The 19,833-nt window shown below is 40.2% G+C and overlaps 1 protein-coding gene across 1 annotated transcript; it reads right to left on the reverse strand.

Moving 5' to 3' along the window:
- Positions 1–1,447: 1,447 nt before the first annotated feature.
- LOC141428203 (uncharacterized) lies at positions 1,448–15,311 on the reverse strand. Its single transcript, XM_074088035.1, has 3 exons — positions 15,277–15,311; positions 9,469–15,162; positions 1,448–1,700 (listed from the first exon to the last, which is right to left on the reverse strand). The coding sequence occupies exon 2, from the start codon at positions 15,152–15,154 to the stop codon at positions 9,749–9,751; it is 5,406 nt and encodes a 1,801-aa protein (XP_073944136.1). The 5' UTR covers positions 15,155–15,162; positions 15,277–15,311; the 3' UTR covers positions 1,448–1,700; positions 9,469–9,748.
- Positions 15,312–19,833: the final 4,522 nt, after the last annotated feature.

Below are 19,833 nucleotides of genomic sequence, written 5' to 3' on the forward strand. Positions count from 1 at the left end.
GTAAAAACATCTAGATAAAGAAGTGATCGATCAATTAACCATAACCGGGCCATTCTCTTACTAGTTGTACCTTACTTTTTTTCTGGGATTTTGAAATTTTTATGTTATATCAACTCGGAATCAAGAGTACTATCGATTTTAATAGGCGAAAAAAAGTGTCCCAAAATTTGCATACGTATATTTTTGTAATTCCGTTCCGTTACTTTCATACAGGTGTATATGGGAAAGGTAACAGAATGGAATACAACATTTTTGGACACTTTTTTTCACCTATTAAAATCGATAGTACTGATTCCGACTAGATATAACATAAAAATTTCAAAATCCCAGAAATAAAAGTTTGGGTACAACTTGAGAATGGGCCCCTGGATAACATACCCACCTAACGCCCAAGTTAATTTTTTGATTTATGAACATCAAACTTCATGTCATTTATGATAGAGTTTGATGTTCAATTTAAAATAAGTCCTATAAAGGACTCTGGGCCGTCTGGGCGTTAGGAGGATAACCAACCAACAAAGAGCCATAATTGTCAAAGCAATAATAAAACCAGAAGCCGTATTGTCTAACGTTTCTGACGCTCGCGATCGCAATCAAATGACAGTTTTTGTATGCGAAATGTGTCATTTGATTGCGATCTCGAGCGTCAGCTGGGCTACTACGAAACTCGAAGTTCGTGTCGTGCGGTCCCTCTGACACTTATGGCTACTTGCTGGAAACACATAAATCTCGAGTTAGCGTTAAGCTCAGTTTAGTAGTGTCAAAATGTATGGAACTGTCAAGCTTAAGCCAGGCTTAACTACTAAATCTAGATTTATTTTTTCCTGCAAGACAACCTTGTACTATTTAATACAAGAGCGAGAGGGACGGTATACGATACGATACGAACTTCGAGTTTCGAGTTTCGTAGTAGCCCTGCAGAAACGTTAGGCAATATGGCCTCAGTAAGGTTACTACGAATTCGAAAATCGATGTTTACGAATTCGAAAATCGATGTTAGTATCGTACCGTCCCGCTGACGCTAATATTATTTCATACGACTGTTCCCTATAGGGCCGAGTTAATCCCAAGGGCCAAAAGTACCCCGACCTTACTGTACACGAAGTTAAAACATAACCCTCGACTTTGTCGTCGGTGTATCATGATCATGAATGTTAAAAACGTCATCACAAACAGCTGAGGTACAGTGTAGGTAAGTAAACGCATTATTTACTTTAAATAATAATAATTTTCCGAAGGAAATTGCTACGTTTTCCGGTTGTTAGGGAAATTGTCAAGACGAACTCATTCAATTGTGTTACTTAAGTTATTTTTTCCTTATTTCGGCAAGTACCTACTCATACTTTAAGAGTCGGCAAAGGCACGCAAAGGTTAATAAGGTAAGGCTTGGTAGATAGGTTTAGGGCAGTTCTTGTTTTGATAAAACAGAGAAGGAAAACTTTTAAGAATTAATTAATGCTATATTATAAAACCAGATAACCGATCAGATAACCGTTGGAGGAGAAAAGTCGTCGAGTGGCAACCACGATCCGGAAGACAAAGAGTTGGCAGGCCTCCCACCAGGTGGACTGACGACATCGTGAGAGTTGCGGGAAACCGGTGGATGCAAGTGGCGAGTTGTCGTTTATTGTGGCGTTCTAAGGGGGAGGCCTTTGTTCAGCAGTGGACGTCTTCCTGCTGTTGATGGTGATATTATAAAACTGTAACAAACAGTAGATAGGTATGAATGTCTAAGTCGCACTGTAATGTATTGTTACTTTCTATTAATTGTTAACAACTGAATTTCTTCGCAAGCATTTGCAAATCTCCTTCACCGTTAGGTTTTAGTAAATTTAATATGTAATTTTGCACATAAATTCCGTAAAACTCAGATTTGGGAGCCGAGGCTCGAGCCAAAAATATTTTTTAGAATATTTCTTACCTTACTTCTATTTATTTCTGGAAAAACCGAAATATTGGGGCAGGATTTTAGGAAGAAAGATGATGGTAGTGGTGGCGATGTGGATGGAATTTGCATAGGGTTGGGTAGGGTAGGGTAGGGCAGGGGCAAGGTAGGAACTCAACGCCTTCTGGCTTAAATGCCAGCCGATTTATTTAGAACTGCATATTATTTTCTTTAATTAATAAGTCTTCCACTTAAAGATTATAACTACAGTTCAACCCAAGAAGCGTTAAAAGGGAATTATTGATATTCTATTATTAAACAGAAGGGAAGGTGAGAAGGTGGTTATAGCACAATATAGGTAGGTAATACGCGATTATCTCTACATCTAGCCACCGAGACACGACCCCCACATTACATATAAAATTTACTCACTGTTAAAGAAGAGCCGTCGTGAGTTTCATAATCTGCATTATTCCGCTTACCTTCCTAATTATAGGTAGGTACATTATATTCGGGAGTTTCTTCGCTCTAGTTGAAATTCGGTATCGCCCATTTCAATAGACAATATCTAACATCACTTTACTTAAATAAACGATACCAGTGACTTTACAAATTAAACTTTGCATTTAAATTGTGAACGCCAGACTGAAGAATAAGATTATAGAGAGCTTACATTTTAAATACTTACAAACGTTTTTGCTAACGGTTTCCTTATTAATTGAAGCAGCGAGAAGTTAAATATATCCTTGCAAACATTATAATGCTCGTGTTTATGTTTGTTTATTACGCTGCTCTCGTATTTTGTCAATGGTTTTGCACTATGTCAGATCGGAATCAGTGAAATACTCGTACGGTCAGGAGTAGTCGTATATTTGTATGGTTCCGTCATCCGATTTCTCACAGGTCTAGTTAGTAAACTTCCCTACAAACAGTTCTACGGCTACTCGGGGCCTTATTTTCACTGATTCGGGTCGCGTTCAGACCGGAAGTAGTGGGAAACCGCATTGTAAGTAATCGTTTCCTATGACTACCTAAACTTAAAGTGGCCCACGATATTCTTCAAAAACGTAATTTCTATCTAAGTACCTTATTGCCACATTTTTTGAGACCTTTGTCGAGCTAACCTAGGTACAAAGCCCACGAAGTTTTAGGTAGAGGCGGTAGACTAAGATACTTAAATATTTAAATAGGAGCTAGCAATAAAAATAAAAGTCAATATACTTTACAGCCTAAGGCTCCGTTTCCACCAGAGATGTGCTGTGCGAGGATATGGAAATGAAGCGTTTCTTTGGTGCATGAAAAATAGATTCCTCGCAACACATCCTCACACATCTCTGGATGCAACGCGATGAGCAGGCACTATATTTAAATTGATAGGGGCTCGTTTTAGGAGTGCTGGGGATTTCAATAAATAAAATCTGTTTCTCACTCGTAAAAACGTGTATTGCGCTCGCACAGGCACAAAGGGCCTACTCTGAAATTCGAAAATCGAAGTTCGTATCGTACCGTCCCTTTCACTCTTGTATTAAATAGTATAAGCGTCAGAGGGACGAAACGACACGAACTTCGATTTTCGAATTTCGTAGTAGCCCTGCAGGTGCACAGAGAAGGGAGGGAAAAAAACTTAGTCTAAACAAGAGTCGACAATCGTACCTTAAACATTATTTTATCATTTTAAATGACTTCAAATTACGGTTATCCTTTCCACCATAAATCGCCTGCAAAGTGAAGTGACCCTCATTCCACTCGATCTATTTTATAACTCCCCAGCGGAAGGTCCCGTGCAAAGTCCCGTCCAATGATAAGGAAAGCTTAAAATTCTTTCAGTAGGCCTTACCTATACATACCTACCCCACTGACACAGCAAAAGTTAAAAGGCTTATTTTAGATAAAGTTTGCGTCAGATTGTATCCTTTTACCCAATTAATAGAGGTTCGTATGTAAATAGTAGGCGTTAGATAATTAAAGAGCTTGTGCAGAGATTCTGCTCGTGAATTTAGTAGGATATTGATTTGCTAGAAGAGCCAAGGCTTCAACACCACAAATTATGTAAGTACCTATTATGTGATGATTGGTTTTTTGGAGTCTTTTTGTATTTTTTATTTCAACTCCAAATTTGTTACTTTTACGGGTATCCCGTGAAACCATATCGAAAATACAAACTGAGACATGGATGCACAGAAAAACCAGAAAAAGAGACCAGCGCTGGGAATCGAACCCAGGTCCTCAGCAATCCGTGCTGCGTGGTATAACCCCTAGACCACCGCTGGACAGGAATCTAGACACGAATTTTTCCTATGCTTGTACATATCTCAGGTTGCTTATTTCTATTACGCTACTTATGCAGCAGCACTAGCGACATCTATGTTCCGCTCTCATCGAGAGACGTCACACTCTTTCGGATCCAACCGCTCACCCAGACAAGAGATGTCGCTACTAAGCAATCAAATTATGATTGGTTTTTTGGAGTCTTTTTGTATTCTTTATTTCAACTCCAAATTTGTTACTTTTACGGGTATCCCGTGAAACCATATCGAAAATACAAACTGAGACATGGATTCACTCGTGTCTAGATTCCTGTCCAGCGGTGGTGTAGGGGTTATAGCACGCAGCACGGAGTGCTGAGGACCTGGGTTCGATTCCCAGCGCTGGTCTCTTTTTCTGGTTTTTCTGTGCATCCATGTCTCAGTTTGTATTTTCGACCTATTATGTGATTTTAAAATATTGTTGTTTCGACCAAAAATATAAATTTTATTGGATGGATTTGTTTTGTGATGTGCGTGTTGTATGCGTGGGTATCTATATGTGAGTGATTTAACCAAACACATTTTCTCTCTCGATTAACTAACACATGCATTGTAATTATGTTGCTCGGAATTTTAACAATAAGGCATAAGTAATAAGTAAAGGTTGCCTGGAAGAGATCGCTCTTAAGCGATAAGGCTGCCTATTGCTTACCTTGTAATTTTCTCTGTGTACCTGTTTTCTGTATCGCTCACTATTTCTGGTGTAACAATAAAGAGTAATATAAAAGATAAGAGATAAGAATAATAAAAAAGAGTGTATTGTATTGTATGCACTATACGAAAATGGCGGCAAAAACTGAGCTAGCGGTGGGAAACGATTGACGATTCCGGTTCGTCATCATTCCGTGATGCGTTCATGGTAGGTATAATTGAGAGAGAAAAATACAAGAAAATCGTAAAAATTAATTCCTATAAAAATTGAGAAGTACCTAGAATTTCCGAGCTTGATAGTGCCTTAAATAGTGCCTTATTTTTTTTAATCGGTCCCGCCGTTTAGAGATATTGAACTTTGAAGTGACAGTGTCGGGGTTTTTTGTTGATTAGGTTAGGTTATTAAATTTGGCGTTCTGAACAACAAACTGAGCCAAGAGCCAAACATTGCTGCGATAACGAAATGATCGTCATAAATGTTATTATCCACGATGATGTCGGACGGACGCTCGGCAAAAAGCTCGAAGCAACCGTTGTTTCGCTTGAATGCTCGCTAGAACGTTCACGAAAACGCTCCCTGAGGGGCCTACTCTGAAATTCGAAAATCGAAGTTCGTATCGTGCCGCCCCTCTCACTCTCGTATTAAAAGAAAGAAAGAAAATACATTTATTCACAACACAAGACAACAATATTATTAGGTACAAAAAAAACAACACAAAGGTATGTGTTATTGCGGTTGTGAATCGGACATAGGCTCAGCATAATGCTGAAGCGTTAAAAACACCCCAGCGCTGATTTTCAGCCAGCACCGTCGGCAACCCTCGGGCCGTTATAAAGACATACTACACACCATTAACTACATAAGACTACATAGATAAATAGATATTTTGTAAACTGTAAAACTAATATTAAATAGTATAAGTGTGACAGAGGGTCGGAAAGATACGAACTTCGAATTTCGTAGTACTTAGCCCCGCTGTTTATTTTGTGAGCTTTTACCTGTATGTAACATTCGCTAGAATGAGCATTACAAGTGAATGCTCAAGTTTGATTAGTACAGTCACCTGCATTAATATCTGCCACAGCGAAGCGTGTAAAAATATCTGACACGTCCTACTGACCCTAGTAATAGAGTCGTATCAATATTTATGCACGCTTGGTTGTGTCAGATATTGGTGCTGGTGACTGTACCATACTTTGTGAATTTTATCATGCGACAATCCTTGACATATAGTCATCCTAATTGGCGTGCGTTAGAAAAAATAATTAAATACAAGCTTTTTTTGCTGACAGTACTTTTGTTGACTGTACTTGCATTGTTATACTACATTTCCGTACCAAATTTCAATTCGATGCCATTAACCGTTGAGGAGTTCCATTCTACAGAGACGATCCTGGCTAGACACCAGGATGTCACTACCATTATTGTATTGTCATCGGATTTATATAAGTATGCAAAGTTTTAAGTCAATCCGACCACTGGAAGTGGGTCAAATTCAACTTGTAAGATTTGACCCGCACATAGGTACATACATACATGTATGTATAGTAAACATTGCATTGCAAGTTAAATAAAAACTTGTAAAAATCTAAATTACCAGTTAAAATAGCAACGAATGCTTTCCATTTACTTACTTGCTTGAATTATGCTGATAGCATTGTTCCACAATATTTATTATATAATGTTTACTTATACCTATTTATTCGCGAGTGTATTCACATGTCCCATCACTACAGACTCAGTGAGCAGTGGAGCAGTGCCGCTGCCCGTCAAGCGCCTTCTGGGACTCGTTAATACGAGAAAAATTTCAAGGATACCTACCTAAAAACGTCTTGTAAGATATTTACAGGTAATTACGTACAGAAAGTAGTTGTAGTTTTATTTATGTACCTATTACTTGGTAACAATGTAGGTACTTGTTAAGTACCTATCTTTTGAGGCTGTGTCGAAGTATCATTATGTAAAAGTCTTCACTTACTATACGTTTATACTTACCTGTAAATGTCACAATCCGTAGACAAAGTGTGTTGTCTGCTTGGGTATTGGTAGGTTTGAAGATGAACTTGTAGACTGTTTGAAACGTTTTAGCTGTATCTTTCTTGTGGAAGTGGACGGGTTCTGCATGTTAAAACAGAAATGTATGTGTCGCACAGATCAAGCTGTGGTGCACGTTAGGTAACGGAGAAGAAAAGATAAAAATAGTGCAGTTTATTCATATAGATTTCTTCAAAGCAAATCCCGAATCAATAAAACTTTTATTTTTTCTGCTTTAGTACTCTAGTACCTCTAGTGCTTACTTTACTAACATCATGTTTGAGAATGCAGGTAAGTAGGTCACTTCATATTCTGCGGTAGCCAAATAATCTTCTGTAAAGCATTCAGGCGAACGTAATTCAATAAAAATAACAATAACAAATCAACATCAATTCGTCTTTATTAAACTTTCAATAACTAATACTTTGTACTACAAGATATAGATTCATCATAACATTAGCTAGGTATGTACAAAATGTTTACGCGCGTAGTCCATATGCATAGTAAAATATTATTCAAGGTCTAATTAAAAATTAACAGTAATAAGTAAGTACATACATAAATAAAGAAATTTAGGCACTGCTCTTGTTTCTTCATCATATCACATTCACGGGCTCTATACAACATACTCTCGATTATTTCTCAATTATTCTAGTAAGCGTTTCCATTCTTATAACAATAATAATTAAGTATTAAAGATTGGCTTCTTGGTTCACTTAGGTACCTATATGTTGTTTAATACTGTTTTTTCAGTGAATGATAAATATTATTCAAACGTCGTACACAAACAATTGATTTTCCCCGTACACCTAAGGTTAAGCTGGGAGCTCCAACTTGGTCTGTTCCATTTATGATATGAAGCTTTGATAAGTTGGGTACAATTTCTCGTTATTGTGAATAGGCTTTACTTCTAAAACATAAAATAAAAAAAGTGTAACACAAAATTACAAGTGAACTCGTGTACTAAGTTGAATAATAGAGTCATCAATTCACAACTCTATTTAATAATCTATTTTAATAATAGAGTTGGGATTTGGTGTAGTTTATAGAAACGATGTGTACTTAAGTACAGTCGAACAAATTGTATCATGACCCAGGGTGGAACCTTTTAATAATCAATTTCACTATGACTTCATTGACAAAAGTATGAGATGTCAACAAGACATGAGTAGCACAAAGGTTCCACCCTGGGTCATGATTCAATTTGTTCGGCTGTACTTTATTAAGGTTGATATGGGGTATTCATTATTAAACTAATATTGATTATAACGTCAATGGAGAAGAGCGGAAAGGAAATCTCATTCAAAGCAAAATCAATGTAATGGGCCTTTTAAACGTATTACTCGTTACAGGAAATGAGAGAAAATGCTGAAATATCATACCGCAATTTGCTATACTTAAGTAATCAAATACTAAAATCAAACTATCAAAATAAATGGTCACCGCGGAAGACAGTGTTATCTTATGCACTTCTCCAAAAAAAAGTTAATAAAATAAGGGTATGATTTTATTGATCATCTAATACATGCGTTTTCGGCGGCCTAAAAAATAATATTTGCTCCTAAAATAGTAGATCTGTCACCTAAATTGAATCACCAAATTTTATCAAAACGGTTACCTAAATATTATTTAAAAATTACTCGGAAATAATATTGATCATCAAATAATTATATTGGGTTCCAAAATAATAGATGTGTCACTAAAACTGAATCACCAAACAATATAGAAATGGCTTCCTAAAACTTAATTATAATCACTGGCAAAAAATATTGACCATCAAATAATTTACTGAAATTTGACGATAATGATATACAATGAATGAAATAATAATAATAATATCTTCTCACAAATTACACCCCCAAACTAAGCAAAGTTTATTCTACCAAAAATACGAATGTTTGGTCTCGGGTCTTGGGTGTTTAATTATGTATTTAAGTATGTAACTATTTATATAATTATTATCGTGCCCTCTAGACCCTCGGATAAGAAGACCGTTTGCCTGAATTCGTAATAGGGGGTATAGGTTCGTTGGGACGATAAATGGAACTAAAGGATACACAATACTAGCCACGTGAATGTAGAAGAAGAAGTTAACTTCGGTCGTGTATCTTTATTAATAACATGTATGTATATACATGGTCTTATCTACAGTGGCTTCACCTTGTATAATATGAGGGCCTGGTCTACCCAGAGTTACCCTCTCTGTACAGTCGATTACGTCTCCAGTCTAGACACTGCGTAAGTGTGCCTTGGTGTCCTACGTATCCTCAGTTCCTGCTGTTAGGGGAACTTATTGTACAGGGATTATGGGTGTCGTAAGCCCTATAATACCCTGAGCCTGACACCAGCTGGACATGGCGGCTGTGCCGCCACGGGGCCCTCCTTCCTACCCCTTCAGGCCCGACCCGTATGCTCCAACTCATAATCGACCGTACTACAATGGCTTGCCAGTATGCTTCCGATACATACTCATGGGAGTCCCGGACTCTATAAGAATGGATCTTCTGAATAACCGATAGCTGACCCATTCTTCCACATCCATGTAGCTAGATATATCGATTATAAAAGCGTATATATACATGAGCACTTACCAGGATCATCTCTGGTCACCGCGAGGAGTCAGCCATGCCATCGCACTCGCAATCCACACGCAAAATGTCTTTCTGCCTCAAATACCCTCTCTCTCGCATTCTTTTACGCGCCGTATTCTGTCACCCGAAGGGTTAACACACAAGAGGATCGGTTAAAGCATAGACAAGGAAAACGTTGCCACATCGCAATATAGATTGACATAAGGCAGGGTTGACACTTACCAACTGTTTTACGGCGACTCGTGCATAGAATGCGCGACACTCCCCACAAGAAAAGAGGTTATTGCAGCAGGGCGAGTAGGTGCCGCGTCCATTCCAGGATTTTATCCCTGGCACGAATGGCAGCAACCCTCTTGCTCCTCACAGGCTCCCCCTCTTCGCACTGCTCCTCCAGTGGTGGTACTTCAGGATTGCTAGTCTCTGCGCGGTCTACTGGAGTATTCCTCTCGATGTCAGTTTGATCATCTAGTGCCTCTGGAGTTGTGTCATCTGGTAAGTTCCTCTCAATCACCTCGTTCTGTTGTCCAGATAGAGCCTCTGCTTCTGGCTCGTCATCCTCTATTTCCAGGGGGTAGAGGTGCCCAACGGAACGTGTAGTTATAGAGTCGTTAACCTTGACTCTTGCAACTCTGTGCTCGCCATCACGGCCCTCGGTCAACGCGTCAATTCTGCCCACCTTCCACTGATTTCTATTTTTATGGTCTGATTTTATCTGCACAAGGTCGCCTACTTGTGGTTTACGGTGGGACCTAACCCTGGGTTGCTTTGGTGCGTGGTTGTACCGCTCCCTGAGACTTGTGAGGTACTGTCCTATAAACATTCTTTTAAACTCTTCCATCATCTTGAGTCCTCTTTTCCAGCTCTCAATCAGGTCACCTTTTATGGCTGTACTCCCCGTTGGAGCTTCTGCCATAGATGGTCTCGTTGTTAAGCATTCCCCTAGACTTAAGAAGTCAGCTGGTCGCAGGACATGTTCTACTTCAGTACCCACTTTTGTTAAGGGCCGTGTGTTTAATACCGCCTCCACTTCCTTCAGTACTGTCAATAGCTTGTTTTCATTGAGCAGGTGCTTTTCTAACATTCTTTTGAGGCAGTGTTTTACCAGGGCTATAAGTCTCTCATAAAAGGCGCCATGCCATGGAGCAAGTTGGGGAATAAATCTCCATTGGATCTTATTCACAATGCAGTATGGCTGCTGTACTACTTCTGAAACTAGTTTGAAGCACGTTGCGTTGTCAGAGTACATCCTATGCGGTATACCTCTAGTAGCCGCAAACCTCCGTAACGCTAGGAGACACTCTTCCGCTGAAAGGTCCTTCACGATCTCCAGATGGATAGCTCTGATTGTTAAACAGGTAAACAAGGCTACCCATCGTTTTTCTCTGCCACTAGGTGTACTCACAAACAGAGGGCCAAAATAGTCTACCCCCGTATAGGTATAGGGTTTGCTATAGTTCACACGCTCTGGTGGTAGCGCCGGTGTGTCCGGTAGCCTATACGGTCCTCCGCCGTGCTTCATACATTGTAGACACCTTCTAAGCACCTTCGTCACCTGCGGTTTCCCTTGTGGGATCCAGTATCGCTCTCTGATAGAGTTTAATGTATGCGAAGGCCCCACGTGGTAATTACGCTCATGAGTGTCTTTAATGATCTTGTCCGTAAACTGACTATTTCTGGGTAATAATATTGGATATTTTTTATCGTAGCTCCATGTTGTATTTGCCATACGCCCGCGGCATCTCAGAACGCCATCCACGTCTAAAAAGAGATCTAGATTTCTCGCCAGATGCGTTCTCTTCCCATCCAGTTCTTCAGGGAAGTGTTTCTTTTGCAATTCTATTATATTGCTTATAGTTTCAGCTCCGTCGGACACCAGTTGATTGTCGATTTTTTCTTGTTGGTTATCGGAATTATCTAGCTCCATGAGTTCATCGGTGGGATATTCACTGTACTCAATGGGCTTGCTCTGACCTTGGTAGTTTGAGTCATCTTTTCTAGGATTGGTTGGGCCTTCACTCAGCTCTAGGGGGTCGCTCAGGCCTCCTTCCTCATCCATGGATACTTCACGTCTGTGTTCACCTGAGCTGTCGCTCAGGACCTCCCCAAAAGAAAGAAGGTTTTGATGTTCTTGGTATACCCGGTCTTCCGGCCAAGTGGATTCATCTCTGACAAGAAACTCTGGTCCATTGTACCAAAGGTCCATTTTTTCTTTAAACAGTTCTGGTCGCGTAGCGATGTCAGCAGGATTCGACTTTGTGTTAATGTAACACATCTCAGTATTAGGATGATTTCTTTTAATTTCGTTAACTCTGTTCGCAACAAAGGGAGGGAGGAGCTTGTTCGATTTCATCCAGCAGAGCACTACCATGCTATCTGACCATAAGTACTCTTTGGCTATTTCAAGCTCTAGATTATTCCTGGTGTATTTTAAGAGTCTGCTCCCAATTAGAAACCCGAGTAACTCCAATTTGGGAATCTTCAGATCATCCTTGTCTTTAGCTTGTGATACATGAGATTTCGCCATTAGGAAAGATATTGAGCTTCGTTTTGGACTTATCACCTTCAGATAGACAACTGCGGCGTAAGCGTTCTTGGACGCGTCTGTAAAACAGTGAAGTTGGTACGTGAGGTCACCTTTTGATGTGTCTGACCCTATGTATCTGGGTATCTGAATATCGGCTAAGGTATACAGGTTTTGTATTGCCTCTTGTATAGACAAGATCATATTTGTAGGCAACTTGGCGTCCCATTTCGCTTTTATCCCGCAAATGTTCTGAAAGATAAGCTTCATTGGTAATATTAGTGGGCATACAAACCCGCAAGGGTCGTATACACGAGCTAAGGCCTGAAGCACCTTCCTCTTTGTATCCACTGGTTTGCTTATGTCGCAGTGATTCGGTGTTACATTAAGTTTTAATCTATCTTTAGAGAGATTCCAGTAAAGCCCGAGTACCTTGACATCATCACATTGGTTTGCCTTATGTGCTTCTGGTATAGTTTTCATAAATTTTTCATCATTGGATAACCAATCTCGTATGTTCATAGATAGTTGTTCAAAGCTAGATCTCGTCTGATTGTAGATCTTCATGGCCTCTTGAACAGAGTTGGCTCCCGTCACTAAATTATCAACATAGCACTTATGAGAAATAGTCTTTATTAATTCTTCGTTTGATTGTGTCATATGATGCTGGATTGTGGCTGTAAGAAGAAAAGGACTTGATATAACTCCAAACGGTACTCTGCAGAATCTAAAGTGAAGTAAATTGTCTTCTGTTGCTCCTCTGTTTACATCCTTTAGCCATAAAAATCTCGTCACGTCACGATCCTCATCTTGAAGGGCTACTTGAAGAAATGCCTTCTCAACATCGGCTATCAAGCCTATTTTCTTTGTACGGAATTTCAAAAGTAGAGCTGTTAGATCTTCTAGCATAGAAGGACCACTGTATAGGCATTCATTAAGGCTCTTCTGCCCTGTCGTCTTTGCAGATGCGTCGTACACGATTCTCCCTTTCTTTCCCTTCTGCTTAACCATATGGTGGGGTAAATAATGAAGAGGGTGATCACTTTTCTGTACGTCTTCTTGATCGACTATTTCTATAATGCCAAGGTGTAGTTGTTCCTTCAAGATGGACTCGTATTCATCGAGAGCTGCCGTATCGAGCCTCTTCAGAGTGCTTCTTAATCGACCTAGGGCTAGACCAAAATTTGATGGTAAATCTGGTGGGTACTGAATCCACGGCCATTTGACCAGATATCGGCCATTTTGGTATTGCACGGTGTTGTTGAAATGGCGTACTGCTTCTTCTTGTCTCGTAGCTTTTGGAGAATCTGTGATCCCTATACTTTCTAGAGACCATAGGAATTGCACATCTATACTTCTCAGCGGCAGATCAGGTTCAGTAAAGTACGGGCAACTAGGAATGTGGCATTGACAATATGTCACAACAGATAGGGCATTGTCGACTTCCCCTGGAGTTATGTTTCCAGATAGTACCCATCCAAAGTCCGTATCCAGTAAATATAGATTTTCAGCGATCTGGACTTTATTGTCTCTAAGGATGGCACTGTAGCAGTCATTGCCTATAAGTAAATCAACAGTCTCTCCAGCTGTATCATCGTCAGCAATTACATCTACTCCATTATATTCCGAGAAAGCAACTGGAACTCTGTCTGTAATCTTTGGTACAATATTAACTGTTATTTGTTTACTGATACCACGCTTGGTTAGAATGTCGACTACTGTTGTAGGGCTAGACAGTTTTTGAGGTTTAGACGCTCCAAAGGTATAAATTAGAAGAGAATCTTCCCGAAGATTCTGCAGGTTCAACATACTTGCAGCTTGTCGCGTGATATAGCTACGCTGGCTGCCACAGTCCAGCAAGATACGAGAAAGTTTTGATTTCTTGGTTTCAGGGTTTTGTAGAGTTCCCACCGCGGTCTGCAAGTAAGTATAACGATTAACATGGATACAAGATGCAATAGCATTTGCAGCTTCTGCCGTTACTGACTCACCACTTGGGACTGGACAAAACACCATTAAATGGTCGCCCTTGCAGCGGTAGCAAGAAATTTTCCTCCTGCACAAGGCTGTTTGGTGGTTCCGTCGTAGGCAATGTAGGCATCTTCCGTGTAATTTTTTCTGCCTAGCTTCCACAGTTTGGAATCGACGGCAATCGGCACTCAGATGTCCCTTCGCGTTGCAAAAGAGACACGGCCTCTTTGGCCTCTTTGCTGGTGGTGCCTCGTGATCCTTGCTGTGTTTCCGCTTACGGCTGACCTGCGGGCGCGCCTCAACTCGAACCTGCAGGGCTTCCGTGGTGCTTGACCCGGGTACAGTGGAATCTTCATGGCTTATAAGAGCAGCCGACCTCTCCATAGCAGTGATGATCCGGTCCAAGCTGCTCCTAATGGAGACCAAATCATCATTCTTTTCCCCAATAAGGTGATGTTCATGTATGACCTTCGCTGGAAATTTGGAGAGCACTAATGCTCTTAGGTGGTTGCCGCTGACTGGCTCGCCTAGTTTCTCCAAAACCCTGAGATTTCTTTCAATGTTATCCAACACGCTGCGACAGCTAGTGCTGGACTGATCCGCCTTTGGTAAGTTTGTAAGCGCTGTATAATGGGCATCTATTAGGATGTTGTTAGAGCCAAATCGCTGCTTCAAGGTATCTACGGCTATTGAGTAGTTTGCATTAGTTGCGGTTAATCCAGATATGGTTTCTAAAGCCGGTCCTTTGAGGCAGCCCATCAGATAAAGCAGCTTTTCTGACTCTGCGATTTCTCTATCATCTACATTTGCCACAAATCTGTCCCAAAACTCACTCCATTTTAGTTTATCACCATCGTATGTAGGTAGGCCTAGCTCAGGCAATTTAGCCTTTTGGGTAACTCGTAGTTGACTTTTGCTGAGCTCCCATGCAGTCTCAAGCTCGGTTAATGTGTCTTCAGCTTCAAGCTGGTCCTGTGTTACTTCGCTTACATCAGTGTCCCCAGATGTATTTAACAGGTGATATACTTCTTTCTCGAGTAATTCGAGACACTGTCTGAGTTTCAACCGGTGGGACACAAATTCTTCTTGAGGTGCGCCCTCTTCCTTACACTTCACTAGCAGAGCTTTAGCACTAGCTGCAACTTCCCTCAATTTTAGCTGTCTCAGGACAAGCCTAGCTTGGGAACTCGCCATGATGTCAGCTGTAAGTAGTTAACACTAATTGAAATACTCATACACACTGGCTCAAAGTTACTGAGGCTAAATGCTCAAAAGGTCTGCACTAATATAACGCAATTATGTACTATATAACTTACCTAAGCCAACCAAATATAGGAGGCACAGTGCTGGCGCTGTGTCAGGTACTGATGTCTGTCGTTTCGCTTGCGAGAAATGAGAATGCGTGCGGATACGTTTCCTACTTGTCACGACTGAAACGCATAAAAATGCTTGCATTATAATCTTTCATTAGAGATTTAACCGGTTATTCGCATGTAACAAGTGCAACAAGTAGCACAACATACCTGTAAATACTCCGCGTCATACTTCAGAAACGCTCCTCGATGCATATAAATATGACTTTCCAGATAAAGATCGCAAATGCGCACTTCCGAGAACACAATTAGAGCACTTATTTTACGAGTATCTAATAAGTTTTCCACATTGAATTCAACATTCGAAAACAGAAAAGCGGTAGGAAAAAAAAAAACGTAATGTTACCAGACTGACATTTCTCCCCTACATAGATAATCATTACGGTGCGTTCCGATTCTCCATCACAAGCTTAACTAAATCTGTATAATCTTGTTATTGTCAGAAATGAATATATATGCTGGCCTATTTCTTTTTTTTTATAACTTAATTATAATTAGAAATTCATTATTTACATGATGGATAGATTAAAAAAAACCATAATTATGTCGCAAACAATAATAATACAGCGTAATACGAAAAACGCACCCATAAACAACAGACACAGATTGAACCAAACCAGAAATACCACAGACTATGCCAAGAGGTACGTTCCGTATCTGTAGGTTGATAATAAGGTATTAAATAAAGAGTTGTGTTGACATTGTGTTGCATCGATGATAACTCGACATTTAATCACATACGAGGCCGTAATAAAACAAAACAAATTTGTTTTTATTTCCTTTAATAAAAACACGCAGCAGCTATAGAGAAAGAACGGAAGTTGCAGTTGCATCTAATGACGTGTCAACTCAAAGAAACAATAAAGCAATCTGGGACTGGAAAAACCAGACTCAATCCGGCTTCCCAACCTCATATCCCAGCACATCTCCACCATTTTATCGTGCCCTCTAGACCCTCGGATAAGAAAACCGTTTGCCTGAATTCGTAATAGGGGGGTATAGGTTCGTTGGGACGATAAATGGAACTAAAGGATACACAATACTAGCCACGTGAATGTAGAAGAAGAAGTTAACTTCGGTCGTGTATCTTTATTAATAACATGTATGTATATACATGGTCTTATCTACAGTGGCTTCACCTTGTATAATATGAGGGCCTGGTCTACCCAGAGTTACCCTCTCTGTACAGTCGATTACGTCTCCAGTCTAGACACTGCGTAAGTGTGCCTTGGTGTCCTACGTATCCTCAGTTCCTGCTGTTAGGGGAACTTATTGTACAGGGATTATGGGTGTCGTAAGCCCTATAATACCCTGAGCCTGACACCAGCTGGACATGGCGGCTGTGCCGCCACGGGGCCCTCCTTCCTACCCCTTCAGGCCCGACCCGTATGCTCCAACTCATAATCGACCGTACTACAATGGCTTGCCAGTATGCTTCCGATACATACTCATGGGAGTCCCGGACTCTATAAGAATGGATCTTCTGAATGACCGATAGCTGACCCATTCTTCCACATTCATGTAGCTAGATATATCGATTATAAAAGCGTATATATACATGAGCACTTACCAGGATCATCTCTGGTCACCGCGAGGAGTCAGCCATGCCATCGCACTCGCAATCCACACGCAAAATGTCTTTCTGCCTCAAATACCCTCTCTCTCGCATTCCTTTACGCGCCGTATTCTGTCACCCGAAGGGTTAACACACAAGAGGATCGGTTAAAGCATAGACAAGGAAAACGTTGCCACATCGCAATATAGATTGACATAAGGCAGGGTTGACACTTACCAACTGTTTTACGGCGACTCGTGCATAGAATGCGCGACAATTATATTTAGGTATCCGTTGCTTAGTGCCCATAACACAAGCTTTGCTAAGCTTACTGTGGGACTAGGTCAATTGGTGTGAATTGCCCCGTGATATTTATTTATTTATGGGTGCTAACGGGTAGACATACATACAAATATACTATAAATTCATACAAACATCCAATACTGAAGTATCTACCACAAACATTTATATTAATCATACAAGTATTAGCAAAAAATGTTCGAATCTGGCACTTCGCCGGCCGCTGCCGCGGCACGCTCGCTTCGCTCGCTCTGCTCGCGCACTGAGGGATGCAGTTCTACCTAACACTCCTCCTTGCTTCGCTCGTCGTCGTACACCTAACCTGACCTGCCTTGTAGAATAGGTAGAGGTATCGAATTAAGGAACTGATCAATTTACTAGGTGACAGATCTATTATTTTGATGATCGAATTTTTATGATCAAACTATAATAATGTAGGATACAGGTTTACATTAATCTGATCACTCATACACAGATCATAGACAGATTTGATTAATTTGATGACCAATATATTTCTTAGGGGTAGATATAATAATTAGGGTATCGCAGTTTAGTGACAAATCTAAATTGAAGTGACAGAAAATATAGTTCCATAAAATAATAATAATTTTCAGGGTTCCGTAGCCCGTCCGTCCATCTATCTGTGGTTTAGCTTAGAGAGAGATTAGCTAATGCTATAAAGGTGTATTGCATGGATTATTATGTGAACTACGTCGACAAAGTGATGTGATATTTTTTTTTAACAAATAATGGAACCGACTACCTACAAAAGCTTAAAAATATTTTTCTACTAATTTGAAGTCGGTGCCTCAGCATGAGCCAGCAGGAGTGGAACTATAGTCGTCTACCCCACCTACTGGGCTTCAATCACTCCTGCTGGCTCGTGTTGCGCCACCGACTTTAAACTAGAAGAAAATATTTTTCATGTTTTTTGTAGTCGGTTCCATTTTTAGGGTTCCGGAGCCAAAATGGCAAAAACGGAACCCTCATAGTTTCATCAAGTCCGTCTGTCTGTCTGTGTCTGTCTGTCCGTCCGTCCGTATGTCACAGGCATTTTACTCGAAAACTACAAGATGTATATCAATGAAATTTGGAGTACAGATGTCTTGTCAAAGCCGCTATTTAGTTTTGTAGTTAAATTACAAAAATAAATATTTATAGGGGGGGGAGGGGTGGCACTTCATAGACGTAACAGAAATTTTAAAAAATAAATTAACTCGAATCAACGTGTGGCACATAGTTCGACAGCTCTTTTGAAAATATATTAAGGTTTCTCAAAAACTTTTTTGATTTAGTGAAGATTTCCGGAAATAATCGCTCCCAAAGTAGCAAAAATTGTGTCTATCTTGTAAACCGTTTGTCCAAAAAATATGGAAAGATAACGCTTAATAAATAATATCAACGAAAATTGGTTTCAACATGATCCGATATACCGTTTTTGAGTTATTGCCGAAAAACTGCGCTTCTCAACAAAAGGAGGTGCCGTGAAGATACGCTCTTTTTCTGGTAATAGATTTTAAGACTGTAGTAAGTGTTTTAATTGTGTTATAACGCACATAATATTACTTGATTTATTTCGTAATGGCTACGGAACCCTATCTTGGGCGTGTCCGACACGCTCTTGGCTGGTTTTTTATTTTTAGCTCGGAACCCTAAAAAGTACTTACCACGAAAAATATAATAATAATAATAATTTATTTCCAAAACATCTTTTTACATTGTCCACAATATTCTCACCTGTCTTATTTTTAGGAGTTATAGGTATGAGAAATTTTTTGATATCAACTTCCTTTTTGGGCTCCACACAAAACCAGCGCTACTGCACATAATGTGCGGCAACACATGCTGAGTGGAGACCCTTTTTGATATCCTGCCGTGTCACCAAGTAACATAGTTTTAGTGCTAGTTTTAGACTAAGTCTTAGGTGGTACTAATGGAGCCAAAAAAAACCTTTCTTTCTTTCTTTCTTTCCTCGTATGTGACGTTAAGGCTCGTACCCTTACCCTACTACTGTGTCTCGGCCGTGCAGTAAATACATAGTACCTACTCAAAGAAAACGCTCGCTACACTGTCGTATGAAGTTGTGACTGGCCCTTTACTTATGAGCGTAAGAAGATGTTTAGAAGTAAGTAATTACTGGCACTTGAGGTATCCCATCTTAGGCCTCTAGGTTGGCAACGCATCTGCAATCCCCCTGGTGTTGCAGGTGTCTATGGGCGGTGGTATTCTCTTATCATCAGGAGATCCACTTGCTCGTTTGCCATCCAGTTGAATAAAAAAAAAATGAACACAGCAGTAGAATATTCTCGAGAATGGACTTATCTAATAAATACATTTAAACGAGCAATTCTTGTATTTTCGGGGATGACAAATCGATCTAGCTTGGTCTTATCTCTGGGAAAAACGCTTATTATCGAGTTTTAGCCCGAGCAAAGCTCGGTCGCCCATATACTGTACATTAAAGCTGTAAGTGTGTGATAAGAATAGGTAGATACGTGACTGCGAATGCCCCTTATTCATCCTTTGATACGTACAGTCACCAGCGCCAATATCTGACACAACAAGCGTGCATAAATATCTGATACGGCTCTATTTCTAGGGCCGGAAGGACGTGTCAGATATTTTTGCACGCTCCGCTGTGGCAG

Source organism: Choristoneura fumiferana, chromosome 5 (genome assembly GCF_025370935.1).
Source record: "Choristoneura fumiferana chromosome 5, NRCan_CFum_1, whole genome shotgun sequence".
Taxonomy (NCBI): Eukaryota; Metazoa; Arthropoda; class Insecta; order Lepidoptera; family Tortricidae; genus Choristoneura; species Choristoneura fumiferana.

What these genes read in the sequence shown, in the direction of transcription:
- LOC141428203 (XM_074088035.1), bottom strand. Translation starts at nt 15,154, where the DNA reads ATGGCGAGTTCCCAAGCTAGGCTTGTCCTGAGACAGCTAAAATTGAGG.